The sequence below is a fragment of the Aristolochia californica genome, unplaced genomic scaffold (assembly GCF_029961685.1).
Source record: "Aristolochia californica isolate CCGP_79_NKW_82.1479 unplaced genomic scaffold, dmAriCali1.0.hap1 SCAF_6, whole genome shotgun sequence".
NCBI classification, from domain to species: Eukaryota; Viridiplantae; Streptophyta; class Magnoliopsida; order Piperales; family Aristolochiaceae; genus Aristolochia; species Aristolochia californica.
In genome coordinates, this window is record NW_027182257.1 from 2,148,015 (window position 1) to 2,167,579 (window position 19,565).

The 19,565-nt window shown below is 40.0% G+C and overlaps 3 protein-coding genes across 4 annotated transcripts; 1 reads left to right on the plus strand and 2 right to left on the minus strand.

Moving 5' to 3' along the window:
* The first annotated feature begins 392 nt into the window (after window positions 1-392).
* LOC137934553 (ATP-dependent zinc metalloprotease FTSH 2, chloroplastic-like) lies at window positions 393-4,137 on the plus strand. 2 transcript variants are annotated; one of them, XM_068778968.1, is made up of 5 exons: window positions 393-587; window positions 1,561-2,755; window positions 2,851-3,164; window positions 3,292-3,532; window positions 3,658-4,137. In XM_068778968.1, the coding sequence occupies exons 2-5, from the start codon at window positions 1,577-1,579 to the stop codon at window positions 3,994-3,996; spliced, it is 2,073 nt and encodes a 690-aa protein (XP_068635069.1). In that variant the 5' UTR covers window positions 393-587; window positions 1,561-1,576; the 3' UTR covers window positions 3,997-4,137. The 2 variants fall into 2 exon arrangements, with proteins under 2 accessions (XP_068635069.1, XP_068635070.1); XM_068778969.1 differs by having other exon boundaries at window positions 393-583.
* Window positions 4,138-6,022: 1,885 nt separating this feature from the next.
* LOC137934675 (probable aspartyl protease At4g16563) lies at window positions 6,023-8,016 on the minus strand. Its single transcript, XM_068779148.1, has one exon. It carries the CDS (start codon window positions 7,811-7,813, stop codon window positions 6,182-6,184), a length of 1,632 nt encoding a protein of 543 aa, XP_068635249.1. The 5' UTR covers window positions 7,814-8,016; the 3' UTR covers window positions 6,023-6,181.
* Window positions 8,017-10,813: 2,797 nt separating this feature from the next.
* On the minus strand, window positions 10,814-19,143 carry LOC137934618 (chaperone protein dnaJ 13). Its single transcript, XM_068779060.1, has 13 exons — window positions 18,931-19,143; window positions 18,468-18,754; window positions 17,765-17,962; window positions 17,508-17,622; window positions 16,739-16,825; window positions 16,569-16,657; window positions 16,236-16,320; window positions 14,926-14,979; window positions 12,532-12,612; window positions 12,282-12,359; window positions 11,811-12,050; window positions 11,302-11,409; window positions 10,814-11,219 (listed from the first exon to the last, which is right to left on the minus strand). Exons 1-13 carry the CDS (start codon window positions 19,069-19,071, stop codon window positions 11,163-11,165), a joined length of 1,620 nt encoding a protein of 539 aa, XP_068635161.1. The 5' UTR covers window positions 19,072-19,143; the 3' UTR covers window positions 10,814-11,162.
* Between the last annotated feature and the right edge of the window lie 422 nt (window positions 19,144-19,565).

Consider the following 19,565-nt stretch of genomic DNA (forward strand, 5'->3'; position numbering starts at 1 on the left):
GGACTGATTTAGGGAGGACTCACCCAAAACAAAAAGAGTGATTCTACACTCTGACCCAACTTGACTGCCTCGAAAGGCTAACTCACTCGAGTTGCGAGTCATATGACGATTTGTTTGGGTCATAAATTATAAGTCGACTCACCGAGTCAAAAAACCATGATTTTCTCACGTATTAACATGTTTTATTATCATTTACGCTTGGGGGAAGAAAAAAGATTGTCTGATCCAAAACTATTAGACGTAAAATAACTCAGACCACAAACAGAGTAATCCCCGACTGGCAACCGAGCAGAGAAATCGTGGCCATCCTGTTCATCAATTTCGATTACAGTCCGTTGGATCATATTCTTATCTGGTTTTTTGTGCGCCATTCTTTCGTTATCGCGGTGCGATGAGGAGCCACGTAACGTGTTTGACGACAGAAGAAGCTCTAGTGGTTCAAAATCTGCCATTTCTGTCGACATTTTCTTGCTTCCGGAGGAGAGAGACTTCTGATTTTTTTCTCCGTCCGAGAGTATAAACCAGGCGACTCATTAGCTCGCTTTTCCTCCAGCTGCGGAGAAGATACTTTGTCACTTCTCGTGTAGGTATGCTTTTTGTTGATTTGCTGAGAATAATATTTTTTAGTTAATCTGTTTTTTTCTCCGTCCGCAGTTATTGTTGTAGATATGCTGATTGTTTAGGTTGCCCAATTTTATTTGTGAATTGTTGGATTCTGTTTAAATTTAAACTTAGAATCTATATTGCCCGATCCACGCCTAGGCAAAGAGAAAAAATACACATGGTAATCCTAGTAGGTTTTGTGAAAACCGGGTAGCTGGTGCAATTGCACACAATTGTTCAGTTTGAACTTGGGGAGTGATATAACGGGTTTTATGAGTGTTAGTCTATGACTTTTTGGTATGAGATTGCATAACTTGTCTCACAGAATCTGGTAGCGTTCTGTTTGCTCTTTTGGATTTTCACTCCCTGAAAGACTTATGGAAGCATAAATGGCTGTTTTGTGGTTTGGTGGAATAATACCAAGTGGATCAAACGGGAACTGTTGAGAGGTCATTTGCAAATAAAAGGAATACCGGGATTTCTTCAGTGAATTAAGAAAGTACTTTAGAGTGGTTACTCCGCTGGAGATATGAGAATTTGTCCTTAAAATTTTGATTGTAAAACTCTATGATTTCTAAAGATGGTCTACAGTGGAGTAAGTCTTGCATGGAATTTCATAGGTTCATGAGCCTTATATGGAGGAAATCCTATTGCTGACAATCCACAATCTGCACAAATGGCTGACTCATGACTTTGCTAGCCAAGATGCTGCTAGTATAAGCATGTTCTCCTTTGTCTTTTCATAAATTTTTTTTTTTACAGCAGCCATTTTTCATTGGTATCAGTGGAGATGAATTAATTTCTACTTATAGGTTGTTATTTAGGGGTTGCGTTCAGATTTGGACTGTGTATGAGTTATCTGTTCAAATCCGTGTAGCCTGTAGGTAATGAAATTCAATCAGCATTAGCGGGTAGTAGTCTTGATAATATACTGAATTTCAATTTGTCTTGCTGCAGTTTCTTCATTGTCTAAATGGCAACAACATCTGCATGCCTTGTTTCAAATCGCTTGTCAACCTGTAGCAAGGTCAATTTGAGCAAAGAAATATATGGTAAAAATCTTTCTCCAAATTTATGTCGGCCTTCTTTAGTAAGAGTTTCCAGGGCAGTTTTAGCATCTTTGGACAAGAGGCAGCATGAAGGAAGAAGAGGGTTTCTAAAGCTGTTTCTTGGAAATGTTGGACTTGGTCTGCCATCACTAGTGAGTACTGGAACTGCCCGTGCTGATGACCAGGGTGTTTCATCTTCAAGAATGTCGTATTCCAGGTTCTTAGAGTATTTGGACAAGGACAGGGTTAAAAAAGTTGACCTGTTTGAGAATGGGACAATAGCTATTGTTGAGGCTGTGTCCCCAGAGTTGGGTAATCGAGTTCAGCGTGTTCGTGTGCAATTACCAGGTCTAAATCAGGAGCTTCTTCAGAAGTTCAGAGAAAAGAATATTGACTTTGCTGCTCACAATGCACAGGAAGACTCTGGTTCTCTCCTCTTCAACTTGATCGGGAACTTGGCTTTCCCTCTGATCTTGATCGGGGGTCTGTTCCTTCTGTCAAGGAGGTCATCTGGAGGACTTGGGGGGCCTGGGGGGCCTGGATTTCCCCTTGCTTTTGGTCAATCCAAAGCCAAGTTCCAGATGGAACCAAACACTGGTGTGACATTTGATGATGTTGCTGGAGTTGATGAAGCGAAACAGGATTTCATGGAAGTGGTAGAGTTTCTAAAGAAGCCTGAGAGGTTTACTGCAATTGGTGCTCGCATTCCCAAGGGTGTTCTCCTTATTGGTCCTCCAGGAACTGGGAAAACCTTGCTTGCCAAGGCAATTGCTGGTGAAGCAGGGGTCCCATTTTTCTCTATCTCAGGGTCAGAATTTGTTGAGATGTTTGTTGGAGTTGGTGCCTCACGTGTTCGTGATCTTTTCAAGAAAGCGAAAGAGAATGCTCCATGTATTGTGTTTGTAGATGAAATAGATGCAGTTGGTAGGCAAAGAGGAACTGGAATCGGAGGAGGAAACGATGAAAGGGAGCAAACCCTCAATCAGCTTCTGACTGAAATGGATGGATTCGAAGGCAATACTGGTATTATTGTGATTGCGGCCACTAACCGTGCCGACATTCTCGACTCTGCTCTATTAAGGCCTGGCCGGTTTGACAGACAGGTTAGCACCCATTCCTTTGTGGTTTACTAGGAGCTCATACTAGATAATTTTGCATCTACGAAATGCTCAACTCTTTCTGTGAAATGCTGGTGCAGGTGACTGTAGATGTTCCAGATGTTCGTGGACGAACAGAGATATTGAAAGTTCATGCCGGCAATAAGAAGTTTGATAGTGATGTTTCCCTTGATGTAATAGCCATGAGGACTCCTGGTTTTAGTGGGGCTGACCTTGCAAATCTTCTGAATGAAGCGGCTATATTGGCTGGCCGTCGTGCGAAAACTGCAATTTCATCGAAAGAAATTGATGACTCCATTGACAGAATTGTGGCAGGAATGGAAGGAACTGTAATGACTGATGGGAAAAGCAAAAGCCTGGTTGCATATCATGAAGTTGGCCATGCAATTTGTGGGTAAGCAGGATAATCCTCTAATCATTATTTGCATCTCTTGTGACAATGATGCTTAATATATTTAATAATCAATCTTTTTTATGCCACACTTGTTCCATGTTTCTTATTCTTATTTCTCGGTTTGTAGAACTTTGACTCCAGGACATGACGCAGTTCAGAAGGTTACATTAGTCCCACGTGGCCAAGCCAGGGGACTTACTTGGTTCATTCCTTCTGATGACCCAACATTAATCTCTAAGCAACAATTATTCGCAAGAATTGTTGGTGGACTTGGTGGTCGAGCTGCTGAAGAAATTATATTTGGTGAGCCTGAGGTGACAACAGGTGCAGCTGGAGACTTGCAGCAGATCACTGGTTTGGCTAAGCAGGTTAGTTAATATTGTACTCTTCATCAAGGGCTTCCAGCAAGTATTTACCAATATTTACTCGCATTAAATGTCTTCCAGTTAGTGGTTCTTACCAAACTAATTTTGCTTACTAATTGGAACTGCAGATGGTGACCACATTTGGAATGTCTGAGATTGGGCCTTGGTCCCTCATGGACTCATCACAAAGCGGAGATGTTATCATGAGAATGATGGCTCGGAATTCCATGTCAGAAAAGCTGGCTGAGGACATTGATGCTGCCGTGAAAAGAATCTCTGACAGTGCCTATGAGATTGCTTTGACCCACATCCGCAACAACAGAGAAGCAATCGATAAGATAGTAGAGGTGCTCCTTGAGAAGGAAACGATAGCAGGTGATGAATTCCGTGCAATTCTTTCTGAGTTTGTTGAAATCCCAGTTGAGAACCGGGTTCCACCATCTACTCCGGTTACTGTCTCTGTGTAATTATATTATTTTTCTTATACTGAACAGTGCAATTTTCTGATCTTGTCCATTTACCATCTAGAAGGGTGGATTTGCTGTACAATCCGTTTAGATCTTTATTGAAATGAAATTACTCCAGATGTTGTTGCTGTTGCTGTTGCACTTTGTTGCTGTATTTTGTCTTTTGAGGGTGTAGGATTCTCTTGCACTTGTGCTGCTTGAGCAGTGGTGATGACTGTGGACCTAGTTAGGGTTCACTGTGACTGGTGATGACTGTGATGACTGATGACTGTGAGCCTGGTCTCATTAACATTCATATTTTGTTGAAAAATACATATAACTTGTGGGATTTAAATACAATAATTTGTATATTAATAAAAATGAAACTAGACTCCTTTCTTTGACACATCTAACCAATTTGGAGAAGTCGTATTTTTACATGGTTGGAGGGTTTTATTCCATGAGAAACTCATCCCAGAAGCAAACTCTAATTTTGAGAAAAATAAATAAACCCAAAAATTATTTATTATATTTAAAATTATCGACATTCTAATTCCCATAGTTAGTTTTATGCATAACTATTTAAAAATTATTTTATGAAAAAAAATTAATTTTTTTTATTAATGTTTTGTGGGAATTTGGGCTGAGTGCATTGACATATTAGGATTCTTGTTTGGGATCAATTACAGTCAAATAAGTTGATGAGTCACTATGCAAACATACTGAGGAGGTCACACTAATTCTCAATTAGACTTTACCCCATCTTGTAAAAGAGAGATCTGCTATCAAGGATGGTCACAACTTCAAAGCAACTAAAAAAAATCAAATTAATTCATGAAATTCAAATATATTATTGCAACAACACAAAGTTCTTATTTTCTCTATCTAATTCTTTTAATGGGCTCTATAAGAAGTAAGGGCATATCCTTCTATCCAGGGGTGGCACCAAGCCAAACCGGCTCACAAATCATTCGAACTCGGCTTTGTTCAATTTTACTTGAGTTCAGCTTGAGTTCAAACTTGAAACAAGGTTTGTTAAGTATAACAAGCCAAACTCGAGATTTTCCAAACTCAGCTTGTTAGTTCGTGGGCCGACTTGTTAGCATAGATTTTTTTTATGAAAATATCTTTTAGTCAAATTGCTCTTGTCAATTCTCCCTTTAGTTGGTTGATATTTGCTCTTATTTACCTCAGATTTTAAAGACGATCGATCGTTTAGCCCTTTTGGGTCCCTTAACATTTAATGTTGTTATTTGCCAATAAAATAAATACTATTGATGGAGGTGTTATTTCTTTTAGGTCTATTAAGCTAGTTATTAAACATTAGTATGCTCCATTGCAAAGTTTTGACTCCACTATGATACTAGTTCAATAGTACCAAAGTCATCATAATATTTTATTTATTGATTTATATTTTATTTTTATTTTCAAAGTTTTAAATATAGGTTAAGAGTTCAAACCCGAATCGAGCTTGGGCTTAAACGCGATCAAAAATTTTGAGCTCTAGTTCAAAATATTCAAATCAAACAAACTTAAAAGAGTTGCCAACCTGGTAGGCATAAAAAAGGGGACTCATTTTCAGTCGATGAATAAATTCTTCTAGGGTTTGACAGATAGAGAGAGAAAGAGAGAGAATATGTTTCTCTTGGCAAAACGCGTTTAAGACTTTTAAGTAGGCCTTTTCCCTTCTCTTGTAATTAAAAGGATTCAAATGCTGAGAAGGGAGGATGAGGCAGACATTGATCCTTTTCCTGAGCACTAGATTGCAACAACCCAGTAGGCCAACAACAATGGTACAAGAACCAGTAAAACTCCATCAAGTGCTTGGCCTGGGAAACTGTTGGCAGGAATTGAACAAATCTAGTAATGGATTTTGTTGGGGCCCATTTACTTAATACAGACTGGCCCAGGGTAGATGCGGAGAAGCCCTCAAATCTAGCTCTGGCTTTTTTTAGATTCTTTGAAAAATCGAACTATTCGAAATTTCAATTGTATTTATTCATACAATATATGAAATATTTTATTCTATACATAAAATTAACTTCAGCCTTCACATTTACAGATAGTCCTTTTTTGCAATTTTTTTCTTCCCATTTTGCCCATCCTTTATTTCGACCTCCAAGGCTCCAACTAGGGCACCTTGGTCCTCCGCCGTCACAAACATCACGTGAGCTACACTGGTTAATTCACGTGCCAGCGGCGCACGTTAGTCCCGCGATAACGATTCCCACAGCGATGCGCATTGCCGCCGGGCGAACCCCACCCGACGACGCTCCAGGTCGTAGACCACCTCGAACCCCTGCTGCTGGAAATTCCCCAGCGTCGCCGCGGGCCCACCTGAGTCTGCCTCATCCCCGCCGCTCATCACCATCAAGCACCCGACTTTCCTCTTCCGGCCCCCGCTTTCCCTCAAAAACCCTGTAAAGTAGTTCCTCCTCGGCAGCGCCACGCTCGCGTTCCCCGCGAAGTGCAGCGCCACCCCCGGCGCTGTCACCTTCTTCTTCTCGCCGTAGAAGTAGCACCTCCCCAGGCCGGTCGCTTCCTCCGTCGCGACGGTTCTCTCGTATTTCCCGCCCATGTTGTTGTCGAATTCGTCGAGAACGGCCGCGTAAATCCCCGGCGGGAGCATCGTGAAGGTCGTGCCGGAATCCACCACCACTCCTCCGTCGCCCTTATGGTTCACGGTTCTCATGTTCTCCGGCGCCGGTATTCTTTTCCGGCCCACGGAGACCGCTTCCAGTCCGACGGAGTAGAAATACGGGTGCTTCGGGTTATCCAGCATGGGAGTGAAGACGAATTTCTCTCCTTCGACAATTGCCGTTTCCGAGCGACCGAGGATGAGGGGGCTTGGCTGGTGGAGGCGATTGGAGTTGAATGAATGGGAGATTAGACAGTAGGAGAATCGGCTTCCAAGGTGACGGGAGAAAGCGGAGAGCTGAGCGGGGAGAGAGAGCGCCCCGCGGCCGAAGCCGGCGACTCCGATTGGCTCCGCGAGGGCCGTGTGCGCACACCCGAAAGTGAAATTGCGGAGACGGATGTAAGGGGAATTGGGCTTTGATGTGGGGATTAGGAGGCTCTCGTGGTGGAGGTTCGCGACGATGCTGCCGTCCCCGTACGCGTAGTAGAGAGGGGGGCACGGAGAGGAGCAGTCGGAAGTTTCTATATTGTCCAGGGAGCATTTGGCGATGGCGCAGAGGTCGGAGGAGGGGAGAGAGGAGTGGGCGGCGGAACAGAAGTGGGAGTCGCAGGGGACGGTTGGAAAGGACGAGAGGTTGTAAGGAGTGAACTTGGGTTTTCCCTCGCAGAGAATACATTCAAACGGATGACAGGGGAACCATACGAGGTCGCTCCCGGTGTCCATATAAAGCGTGGCAGGTTGCATCTGGTGCGAACCAACGGACAAAGAAATAGTATAGTCACTGCCGGAGGAGAGGGGGAGGGAGATTTCTCGGTGCTGCCGGTCGTGATGACGACGGAAGCGAGCGGTGGAGCGGGCGGAAGAGGCTTTGATGAGGTTAGGAGTTTCCGCAATCTGGGTATTCCACAGTGTGTGTGACAGAGGAAGAAAAACACTGGACGACGAAACATAGAGAAGTTGAAGAGAGAGGATCACAAAAAGAAGAAACGAGAACAGAACAAACCCAGCTGCCACCTTCATTAAAGAAGTTGAACAGAAACAGAACCACGGAGAAGCGCAAGATACAGAGGCTCCAGGAACAGGAAGAACAGTGGATAAAAAAGAGAGGTTGGTGGGAGGGGACGAGAGGACGGACCTTCCGGTGAAGAGGTCGGCTAACTTAGATTCATGGGTCATGCACTCATACCCTCCCACCACCATGAAATAAGAAAAAGCTCAGAAACCCATCACTTTAAAAGGAATCAGAGCCAGCAGACAGACAAGTGATGTCCATTACGGATGCGAGAGGTGAACGAAGATTGTCACCCCTCGCCATTAATACCCTTTTTCTGCAGATTCATGATTCATTCCTAATTGAACTTTAATCAAGTCTAATCATTCCAAGTGACTACCTCCAATCATCCAGTTGGCCTACGGAAATCACCCACCTTCAGAACAACCCCATCTTAATAGCTGAGCTGGCGCACTCTCTGGAATGCGCAATGGCGAGTTCACTCCGCTCCTAAAAAATAAACCCGCTTTGGGGTACCCAGCGGCGACGTGCCAGAGGAATCGGGTGGGCGGAAACCGGCGGGGGGCCCGCGTAAAGCCCGTCTGCTTTTTCTCTCTCCGACAGCATGTCCGGTTGGTGACCCCGACGTTTTATCGGACGCTCAAGAGGTAGGGTTTTGTCGTACGCGGGAGAGGTGATGCAAAGCGTCGGTTTTATCAGTTCTAAACAGCAATCTCATATATCTAAAGAAATTGTCTCTCTCTCTCTCTCTCTCTCTCGGAATGGCTTGAGAAAAAGAAAGCTCTGTAATTGGAAGAGCAGAGGGGGAAAAAATAACAAAATTGCAACCAGCAAAAACAAAAACATAACTAGGCTGAAGGAGAGGCCAGCTGTGATAACAAGAAGCAGTTACTTCTCAGAACAAGGCAAATGGGAGCTCCAAAGACGCCAAGGAAGATCCAAGCTCGAAGAAAACCAATCAATCACAACAGCAGAATCTCCCTCAACTTCCAGAGGCCCCCCAAAACTTTCCTCGAAAAACTTTTTAAGTTGCAAAGTGGTGATTTGAAGACTGCAAAAATCTGCAAAGGAAGTAGCTGAACTAGCCAATTTAAAATGAGGGCACCTTCTATATACTAAAGTCATAGCATGAGATGACCACTGCATTCAAGTTTTTAAAAGCTACAATTCGACCCATATAAACCAGTGATTACAGTTTGTAAGTTCTCATCTTGACCTATGAAACCTCCTCAGCACCCTGCATCCAAAGTTTTGTTCTGTATTTATTACAAAAATGATCTGCTATACATGAGAAATTTTATCTTTCATCTAGTACAAAAATGATCTGCTATACATCAGATTTTGTCATTTCATTTATCTTATGAATGAACAAAAGGAGGAAATGAGAATAGATAGAGCTTTAAGAACATACAAAAGTTGAGCAAAAGAGGTGCAAGAAAAAAATTCATGGTAAGCCCTATATTTCAATTTCCATGAACAGCGGATAGTTTTTGTGTAGTAATCTGGTTTCTTTTTTTAGATTGGTTTTTTACATGTTTGAGCTTTCTAATGCTAAAGTTTTCAAGTTTCAACAGCCATTCTTATGAGGACTTCCTGAAAGATATCTCCCTCTCGAGATGAAAAAGTGAAGAGGGTTCAATGGGGTTTTTGGTGCTTGAAGCGAAGGACAAATAGGGTTTAGGGTAAATACAGATGGAAAACAATTTAAAGCTTGATAACCAGGATTTCTCCATTTTATCTTAGATTACTGAAAATTCTAGATTTGTTGGATAATAGTCTGAACCACGAAAATAGTAATTTTTAACAAGGAACAACTTACACATTGCAAATCTTAGTTATTGTTGGAATTTGTGTTTGTATCGATCGGGCCATCATTGTATAAAGATCCGTGGGGTTGCTTTCCTAATAAATTCGAGCCTTTTAGCGCACTGGTTTTAACATGGTATCAGAGCAGGTTGGTCTCGAGTTCGAGTCCCGCTCCCACCGAATTATGTCCCAGGTATTTCTGGTGAATATGTCCTGGGTTTTTCCAGGAGTTTGTCCCGGGTTTTTTCGGTGAATTTATCCACGGGTTTTCCCGTGGGGGGGAGTGTTGGAATTTGTGTTTGTATCGACCAGGCCATCCTTGTATAAAGATCCGTGGGATTGCTTCCCTAATAGGTTCGAGCCTTTTAGCGCACTGGTTTCAACAGTTATGTCTTGTAATTTTCCCTGATAAATTCAACAACCCTCACTCCCTGCTAACCCCAGGTTTCAAGAACCTTACAACATGACTTACATAACCAAGCTCAAAGTGCAAGCAGTACAGTAGCTCGTGACCCTTTTTGAGTTTTGAGTAAAAGACAAACGAAAGATGCAGCCAAAGAGTATATGCGCCTCTCTTGTAGGGAAAAACTAATCAAAATTGAAACAACTAGAACACAAAGAACCATAAAATACAGAGCGCAGAAGAGCACAGATTAGAGGAAGAGAGACTTCCTGAGGAAGATTGAAATGGAACCTGTACGCAGAGGGGTTAATGTCATGAAAAGCAAATACCCTTTCATCCTGCGAGAAATCAGGGCGACACAACAATCAAATCACTAACTATGGAAGTCAAAGAAGACAAATGAAGTGGAGCAAGTAGCTTACGGCGTAGAGAAGAAGGGTAGAAGTGGCAGCTCGAACGATCTGACAGAACAAACAGGGTACTTCCTTGCCCATACCAATTACCAAGTTTTCAACTAAAATTTATAATCGAGGAGGCACTTATATTCAACTAAATTTACCTAGTTTGCATTGTTTTGTCAATCTATATTGAGACATTCGTGCAGCTTCAGAGTAGAACCCCTCCAATTCCTAGAAGAAAACCGCAGGGATGAACACAAGCTATAAGCAACCTTAATTTTGTTCTTCCAAATTGTGTTTATTGAGTTCCAGCGAAAAATACAAATGGTGTTTGACAACAGAACCCGGGAACGAAAGTTGGAAGGAGCCTCTTCAGGAAACAAACTGATAGGTGATGAAGGACAAGGAGCAAAATCGAAAGAAGACCAGAGGATTCGCCAACTCGACCAAATGTAGATGGGTTTCAGCTGGAACATGGGAAGATGATAATGATAGGGAAGAAGACAATGAGAGCATCCATCAGCTGAAACCCAGTTGAACCTCTTTGAACTGGAATTGAACATGTTACCAGTATGATCAGCAATCTGACATCAACATTTACCAACACCTGCTTTTGTATTCTAATTGTTCCTTGTCACTTATTCTCTGATGTTTTCATGCCTGTATTTACAAGAATATGTACTCCAGTAGAACCCAAAAAACTAAACCTTAAATAATTTCCCCAAAAATGGGAGCTCGAATATGCTTTGGAAAAGAATAAGAACGAAACTTTCTTGTACCATTATTAGAATATTACAAGAGCATTCTGAACCAGGTCAATCTGCTGCGTTTTGGAAGATGTTTTCAAGCTGTCTCAAGGGCATGACAAAGCATGCAAAATTGTTAGAGGCAACTTGGGAGCATTCGAACACAAAAAACACCGAACAGCTCCTACATCCTGTCGGCCTCCTGTGGTATAAGCAATTCTTCATAATCGTCAACCATCATCTGCATGAAGACAACCCCAACTGTCACCATCTAAAATCAAGAACGTTACAGCAATTAGTTAAAAAGAAAGATAAAAAAAGACCTCGTATTTCTGGCCTCTATATGTGTACACCACTTGCAATTTCTTAGGTTCTCCAGGGCAGGGATCATAAAAGCCCATAATGCCTGATTTCTTTACACCCTTGTGAAGCTACATGAACATGCAAGCATATGTTACTCAAAAACACCACAGAGCATGAACAAACACAGAGAGAGAGAGAGAGTCAAGCAATTTGCTTTAAATTGCTAATGCGCTATGCATTCCTTTTGTGTAATTTGGATTTGTCTGTGATTTTTTTGGCCCCCCTCTCCATGTAGTTGGGAGCCTTTGTACATTCTCTTCCTGAATGAAATCATCCTTTCCACAGTTCAAGAAGTAAAAATTAAAAAAAAAAAAACCCAGCAACATCCCTAACTTGAAAAATGGTTTCAGATTCTGACACAACCTTTGACTATCTTTCAATGTTGACCGGTCAAGCTCTCAAACAAATTTTAAGTTTCAACAACCAAACCAGAGCTAGATAAAATCACTACAAGAAGCAAAAAGTATACCTTAAGTTGCCCAGCATCATTGACAAGAAACTTAAGGGGTATAGTAACATCATGCAGTTGTGATGCCAGTTCATCATCCAATTCTCTTGCTTCTGTTCTCTTCCTAAAAGCTTTTTGATTACCATATACTGCTCTCATAATTACTAGCCCTCCAGTTTCCAATTGCTTGTTTGTCTTTCTAGTAGCAACATTTTGTAATAATTGTTGAGCTTTTTCTGCAGCAGCCCTAGCTTCCCGAACCTAGTAAGTATCAATGCAAAGAATAAAGTAGATAAGTTGCACTTAACAACCATAAAAAGAGATTTTTTCTTCTTTTTTCCTTTTTTTTTTATAACGCACGAAGAGAATATTTTAAGAAACAAAACAGTGCAATGACAGTGAAACCTAGTTTCCTAACTGTTCATAACATGTTAAGAGCCATCAGAAAAAATATACAACTGCCATGAGAAAGAGGTTTTATGTCTGTCTTACCTGAACGGATGATTTTTTCATCTTTTCTAATGTCTTTTGTTGCTCCCTCTTGAGATAATATGGTTTCAAGACAAATTTCTGCAGGTTTGCATTTACAGAAGAACAAGATCAGAAATTTTTGAAACCAAAATCAATGGCTGAAAGAAAAATAACAATAAACATCTAACAAGGCTGATATTTTCAAATTTATGTCTAATACAAAAACCACTGGCCAAAATTCCTTGAGACAAAGGAGCAGGAATATAGATACCTTAACAAGAAAATAAAGTGATGTAGGAACAGCCAATGCACCAGTTGCAATAGCTGAAGTAATGTGACTAGACAGCAAAATCTGCATTAATAATTTGTCAGCAAAAGACAGTTAAAAATAGATAAAATAGTCAGAAGCTATAAAAGTATACTGCAAATATTATAAACAACAAAACAGAAAACCTTTTTAAAGCTTCCTTCAGTACAAGAAATGAACAAGGAAGAATTTAATAATATTCCCATCAAAATGTTTACTACTACAGTCCAACGAATTTGACCTCTTCATGACCTGGTTGATTTTTATGAAGCATCATTAAGGAGAAACAGACTAATGTAGGTATGGCATACATACACTTGAATTTGAAATAGCAACCAATTAAAAAATTACAAGAACCATTCTTACATAATCAACCTAGATGAGAACCAAAAACCAAACTGCAACTATATCACTCTAACATTATTTGATGTAACTTTGTAGTTACTATTCTTCTTAGTTAGAGGTGTTCCTACTTTGATCTTCAATGACATCTGAATTGCTACTCCACCATTTCCCATCCATCTTTAAGATAATAATAGCTACTACATATTTAGGCAATGTAGATCACAACTTGAAGTTGACACAGGTGGAGGTTGGGCTGAAAACTCATCAACAGGATAATTGAGCATCTGACTTCCAACTCATTTATCTTAGCAAAGATTTCATTTTTATACCAAACATCATGATTTTATTCAGTTCATACCAAAAAATTTAAAACTTGTCCACCCCCTCAAAAAAATGGAAAAATCCGTGAGACCCTTCTAAAACACTTACACATCCAAAAAGAGCATTAACCAAAACTGTTTTCAGTCAAATCCAATAAATCTATTAAACTTACACAAAAACCATTTGCTAAATTATGAGAATACGTTAAATCGCTACATCAAAAGATCTAAAACTTCTATTTTAATATTGACAACTATTTTAATAAAAACAATCAATACATATATTTTCCATACCTCTTCGCATGGAGAATGTGTTACAGCTATTTGTTAAATTGTCATCACACTTAGAGCATTTCCTAGAAAATAAGTGAAAGTGGGAAACATATCTGACTTTAAAAAGTAAAATCTTATCTTTTTTTAAAATCAAAGTTTTTATTTTCATTCAGTTGCAAAAAAATTTCAACAAAAAAAAGTCAGTTGCAAGTTATGCAGAAAAATAGTCCTCAATGAAAAAAAAATAGCAATAAAAATTAGTTAAATAAAAAGAATATGTTTGTTCCTTAGAAGAATCCATCAAAAAAACATTTGGTCAATTTAGATGGGTCTTAAGTGCTTTAATAGGGTGTTTGGACTTAGAATAGCTTCTCTCTTGCCCACGGGGCAATAACAATAGCCGGCAGTGTCTGCTGATCTGAAGGCCCCTCTTTTGCTTGTTAGGTGTCTTCCTTCGCCTCTTCACTTTACACGATCCTTCTTGAACACATTCGTGGCCATTCATCACTCCCTAGGTTTCTCGCCATGGAGAGCACCTTTGGGACATCCAATCATTGATAATACCAGTAAGCATGCCAACCGAACCACTAGGACAGTCAGGCCTTCCCACGTGTCAAGTTGAATAAATGAATGCAGTCTTAACCAGAGAGATCAACCTGTGAGTTTTATGCAGGCCACTGACAGTGCCATGCCATGATCATGACTTGTTGTGTCTGTCGGCATGTGCGAAGGGAGCAATCAAACTAAAGCACGGAAGCTACCAAAAACCATTCATTGACCTTCAGAGCAAGACGAAAGAATAAACAAGTAAACTAGATCCGCTTTTGTGCTGCAGAGCTAGGGCTGCCCCTCGCAGCTACCTTCATGAAGCCTGGGATAAGCTGGTGGGCAATCAACTGAACGTGTTAAGTCCAACAGACAAGGTTTTGACGAGTGGCACCCAACTACAGCATGTAGGGATGGCCTGCAGCATGGAACACCCCCTGGACATGATGAGGTTGAGCTTACAGAGCCCAGCCACCCCGTTGGGGTGAAGAGGGTCACTGGATGAAAGACCGTTTGAAATGCTAAGAGAGGGCGGACAGTGGGTAAGGCAAAGGTAAGCAAAATATAGGTTAATTGCCCTCCAGAAATGTAATGTTTTTTTATAATTTACCAGATTGTGTTCATTAGATTTCATCAATGTGGTAAAAGAAACAAATTTGTCATTTGGAAGCCTTGACTGAAAAAGGAATTGGTCAAGAGCCTTTTGGACATGAAAATCCTATATAAGGGTTTTTGGATATTTGTCCTTTAAAATTATAAGAATGACACAGATACCCAAACTGTCAACTTTGTGAAACTATCTGCAATTTTCAATGGGAAATGAATGATGGAACAGAATAATGCATGAATAAACCAAACCTAGAAGACAACTCACCGGAATTATCAACTTCTGCCCAGCACGATGTAATTCAATTCTCCAAGAAATACCCTACAACAATAACACAGATTGCAGAACTAATTAGCGCAGTCAACAGAAATCAATGATACCTCCAGGCATTTAATGACAAAAAGAACTCTAAACCAAAACATGAAAGTCTGCAAGGCCTGTATATTTTAATAGCAAATAAAAGAATTCGCCCTTCATTTTTTTTAAAAATATGATGATTTCATTAAAGAAGCCCAAAGACTGGGCAAGCAACTAATCAATTAGAATAAAAAATCCCCTATAAATGGACAGATGAAGAGACCTCAAGCTTGGTAAGAGTTTAGGATTCATCATTGGCATTCCTAGGAGAGTGCTGCCAAGTCACTAACTGAGTAAAACTGAGGAAGAATATCTCATCAAAAACATGCATTAGCTCTCCAGTGTGGCAGGCTACTTCTTTTCATTCAATTAATGACAAGGAGTCCTCTTCAACAATTAATGTGGTGCCCTTTTTTCAGCTTCTATGATATCAGCAACGCCAATTGGCACAGAGTAGGCCAAAATGACAGATCCATTACCTCAAAGAACTCCAATGATACCTGCCAGTTTGGGGTTCCAAATGCAACTAACATCAAAATTCAGTTTTAGCCAACCAGGTTGATTATTAGGTCTTCAACGAGGTGGTCATCCTTTTGTTCAGAGGCTTTTGTTGCTCTTCCCCATGTATGTGGTTTTGAGGCTTCTCTCCCTCAATTGTATCATTCTTCATTCATTTAATACAGATAATACAACATTTCAGGAAAGAAAAATCTAAATTTATTAGCCAGACTAATCCAAGTTTATTTTTAAATGTACAGTATCCATGAGCCTCAAAACAAAAGATGACTTTTGCTGATCAGACTAAACATATTGACAGTGATTGAAAGGGGGTCCTGGTCAACAACATCCCACCAGAGAAATATCAGATGACAAAAAACCGCGTTTTTCCTCCAAAAATAAGAAAAAGTTAATATATTTTATGGGAAGGCAAGACAGCAGAACCACCTTAGTCGGCCAGTAAGTTTATCTGTATTTTCTAGAAAAGTACAATAGAAATGATATGTTGTTACAAACTTCTTATTTAAGAGAAAAATTAGTAGTGATTTTACCAGGAAAGGTCAGGCCAAAGGGTTCTTTGGTAAAAAATCTATGACTTTTTCTTTCTAATAGAATAATAACTATGAAATTTTTACTACAGAAGAAAAGAAATGCAAGAAAGAAGTGACTAGATAATAAAGAATTTGTAATGCAAATGGCTTCACAGGAATGACTGTAGTCACCTGAATCCCAATAGTATAATGCATTCGAACCATGCTGAATTCAGATATTTTTCTTCCGGCCCCAACTTCAACTTCAAGAGCAGAACTGTAATTTAGAGAGCATCACAAAACAGAAGATTATGAAAAAGAACAATTATACCTAGATAATTTTTATATTTACCATCAGTGAATGTCAAATGAGTGAATCTCTACAAGTTGCACAGAGGAAGCCATTCTTATAAAGACAATCCTTAATAATATATCTTATACAAAGGTAACAAAGGCTCAGGTACTTGGAAAGCAGAGCAAGTGAAAAGGCTATAATAACACAGCAATCATAAAAAAGTTTCGCACCTTCCAATTCTCCCAGCAATTCTGCCATGAGATTTCGAAGAGAAATGATGTGTATAATGACCTGAGGCACCAAAAGAACTTGTACCAAACTGCAAAGTATTGGAGAAGGAAATCACGTACAGAATGAGAACCTAAAACAACACTCAGCAGCATGTTATTATAAATTTTACCTTGACCTCCCCAGCAGCAGATGTCTTCTCATTTTTTCGTTGCAATCCAACGGCAATGGATGATTCCACCCCAAGAACCAGTTGAATCTAAAAGAAAGCAAAACAAACAAAATCAACTCAAATCACCCCAAAGGGATTTTGCCACTTATGTAACACATATAAGCCCCCAGCTTGACACGCAACTGCTCATCCAATCCCCAAAAGTTTTAAAGCTTATGAATTAAAAGAAAAAGGTTAAAAAGACGAAGTGTAAAAACTAAAGAAGACAAATGATTGCACCAAGCCAATATAATACAGATAATCTTTTTACAGTTTTTTGATAACTTTCGTGTACTGAAAAATGCAGTCATGCATAAAGAATGCAACCAAAACTATAGAAAGAATAAGTGAACAAGAATGACAAAAGAGGTGCCTGACTTTCTAATGCAAGCAAGAATTGGAGATGCTCTTTTCCCTCTACTACATGTTATACAGCAAACTAACTTTTCCCTCCACCACAGGATATACAGCATAGTCTTTATGTTTTCAAACTAGAACTGACACATTGAATTTCAAACTGAACAATCTCCAGAGTTTTAAAATGTAATTTTTACAAAAATAAAATGATATGGACAGTGAACTGAATATCAAGGAGCTAATTTCTATCTATGGAAGATAAGTGAGATCTGCTGGCACAGAAGTTCTATTCTATGATAAATAAGTGAGATCTGCTAGCAGATAAGCTCCATAATATGACAAGAACAACAATAACAAGAATAGGAAGCATTACATTTCCATTAGATGTTTCAGAGAGTTGTCGAGTCCATGTGTTGGAGAGGTTGATTGATCCATCTCTCAAGGAGACTGCTAGCCCAGCTGTGGCAGTTGAATGAAGTGAGATATGACTGGAATAAGGACAGAAGAAAGGCCATTGAGTGACATGAAGTTACTGAGTTCTTGGATATGGAGGAAAAACAATCATTGAAACATAAAAATTTATATTAAGATTTTGAATATCAAAGCCAACTTACTAAAGTTACTGCCTACCGAGTTGTCTGTACCCCAATAAGTGCTCGCAATCCTGCAGATGCCATGAACTCTATCGAAGAAACTGATGAAATCTGATGTCTCAATACCGTTGTGGCAGCTCCACCACCAGAATTTCCTGTAACTGCCAAATTCCCACCGACAGCAATAGCATTTCGTTTGGATATTTGAGATTGAACTTCACTGGACATAGCCAACCTGTAATTTTGTAGAATCCCATATAAATATCAGAAAATGCTTGAAGATGAACAACAAGTAGCTCCTACCTGTATTTCATAAAACACAAGCAATGCAATCTATGCAAAGAGGAGCGATACATTCACCCAAATGGATATGGAGGAAAAATTAATGACTTAATTTGGATGCACATCATAGCTGTATACTGGATGAACTATGATCAAAGGATTGTTATAGCTAAACAACATATTTGCCTTTAGTTATCCAGTGATCATTTTTCTTCTTCACCGCATTGATGCTTGCCTGTGGCAAAGAGTTCCTTTGACATATGATCTCTCCACAAAAGACACTCCAATTGGTTGGTGTAGGTTACGAATAAAAACAAGCGAATTCTAGAACATATGAAGGAAAAATCCACACTACTCCTCTGTTTTCAAAATAAAACTTCTAAAATAACAATCTTTGGTTAATAAGTTAAAACTAGTAATATTTTGCACATTTTGTAAAAAAGTAAAGCCAATTATACCCTCTCATTATGCCACCGCCCCTCAAAAACTGTGGCACCGACAAATTTGCCAGAAGTGAACCAGAAGTTTGGGTATGAGATGATATCTTTTCTTCTTCCTTACGCCGCCTTAATCTCTCAAGTTCTTCCTTGATTTCTTCCGCTTTATTCAGCTTAGTCCCAAGCTCCAAACCCGAATTCACCCCTTCCATTCCATAAATATCATATATCTGCCTCTTCCGCTCATCACTTAATATCTCATAAGCTTCCCGAATCCGTTGAAAATTTTCTGTGGCGATATCTTTCATCTGAAATTTTGATGAATAAATCCAACAAATCAAACTCTCAGGTCAATAATCTAAAAACGACACGCCTCTTCAAATGAACAAGACTAGAGAACTAAACTAACTGCCTTTATAACCAAATCAAATTGCAGAACACTTGCTAATAAATGAACGAAAAAAAAAAAACTCATCAATATTACTTGAGGCGATTGGTATTTGTCGGGATGATAGATTTGAGCCCATTGCCGATAAGCTCTTCTAATTTCCTCGTCCGAGGCCTCGGGCGATAAGTGAAGCAGAGCGTAGAGGTCTCGTTCAGGCGGAGCGGCGTCAGCCTTCATTTCCCCGACGGCAGCAGCAACTCTCTCTCAAACTGCAATGGCGAAGCGAATAAGCCACAAAAGCCTCCTCCTCGCCCGGCTTCGGCTACTGTAAAATTATGGTAGAAGAGTGACGAATTATGGAGGGTTTTAGGGTCAAGTTCTCGCACGTGAGGAATGGGATGACCTGATATCTCAAACATTTTCAAGATTTTGTGACTCAGTAAAAAACAAAATTGATTCGTCTAATCCCTGACTCAATCCAACTGAGTCACGAGTCGATTTGTCAAAGTTTGGTCCGTTTAAGGAATTAATCATCTCAAATCCCCTTTGGGGGGGGTTAGTCAACTTGAAGGACAAGATGATCTTCAACCACATAACGCCCTTCTCCACTTGAAGTCGTTAGTGGAGCGCAGATGAAGCTTCATCTCGATGCAGGGGATGAAGGGGCCCTTCATCTCCACGGTTTAATTTCAATCATGTGGAAGAAGGCCCTTTTTTATCTTCTTCAAATT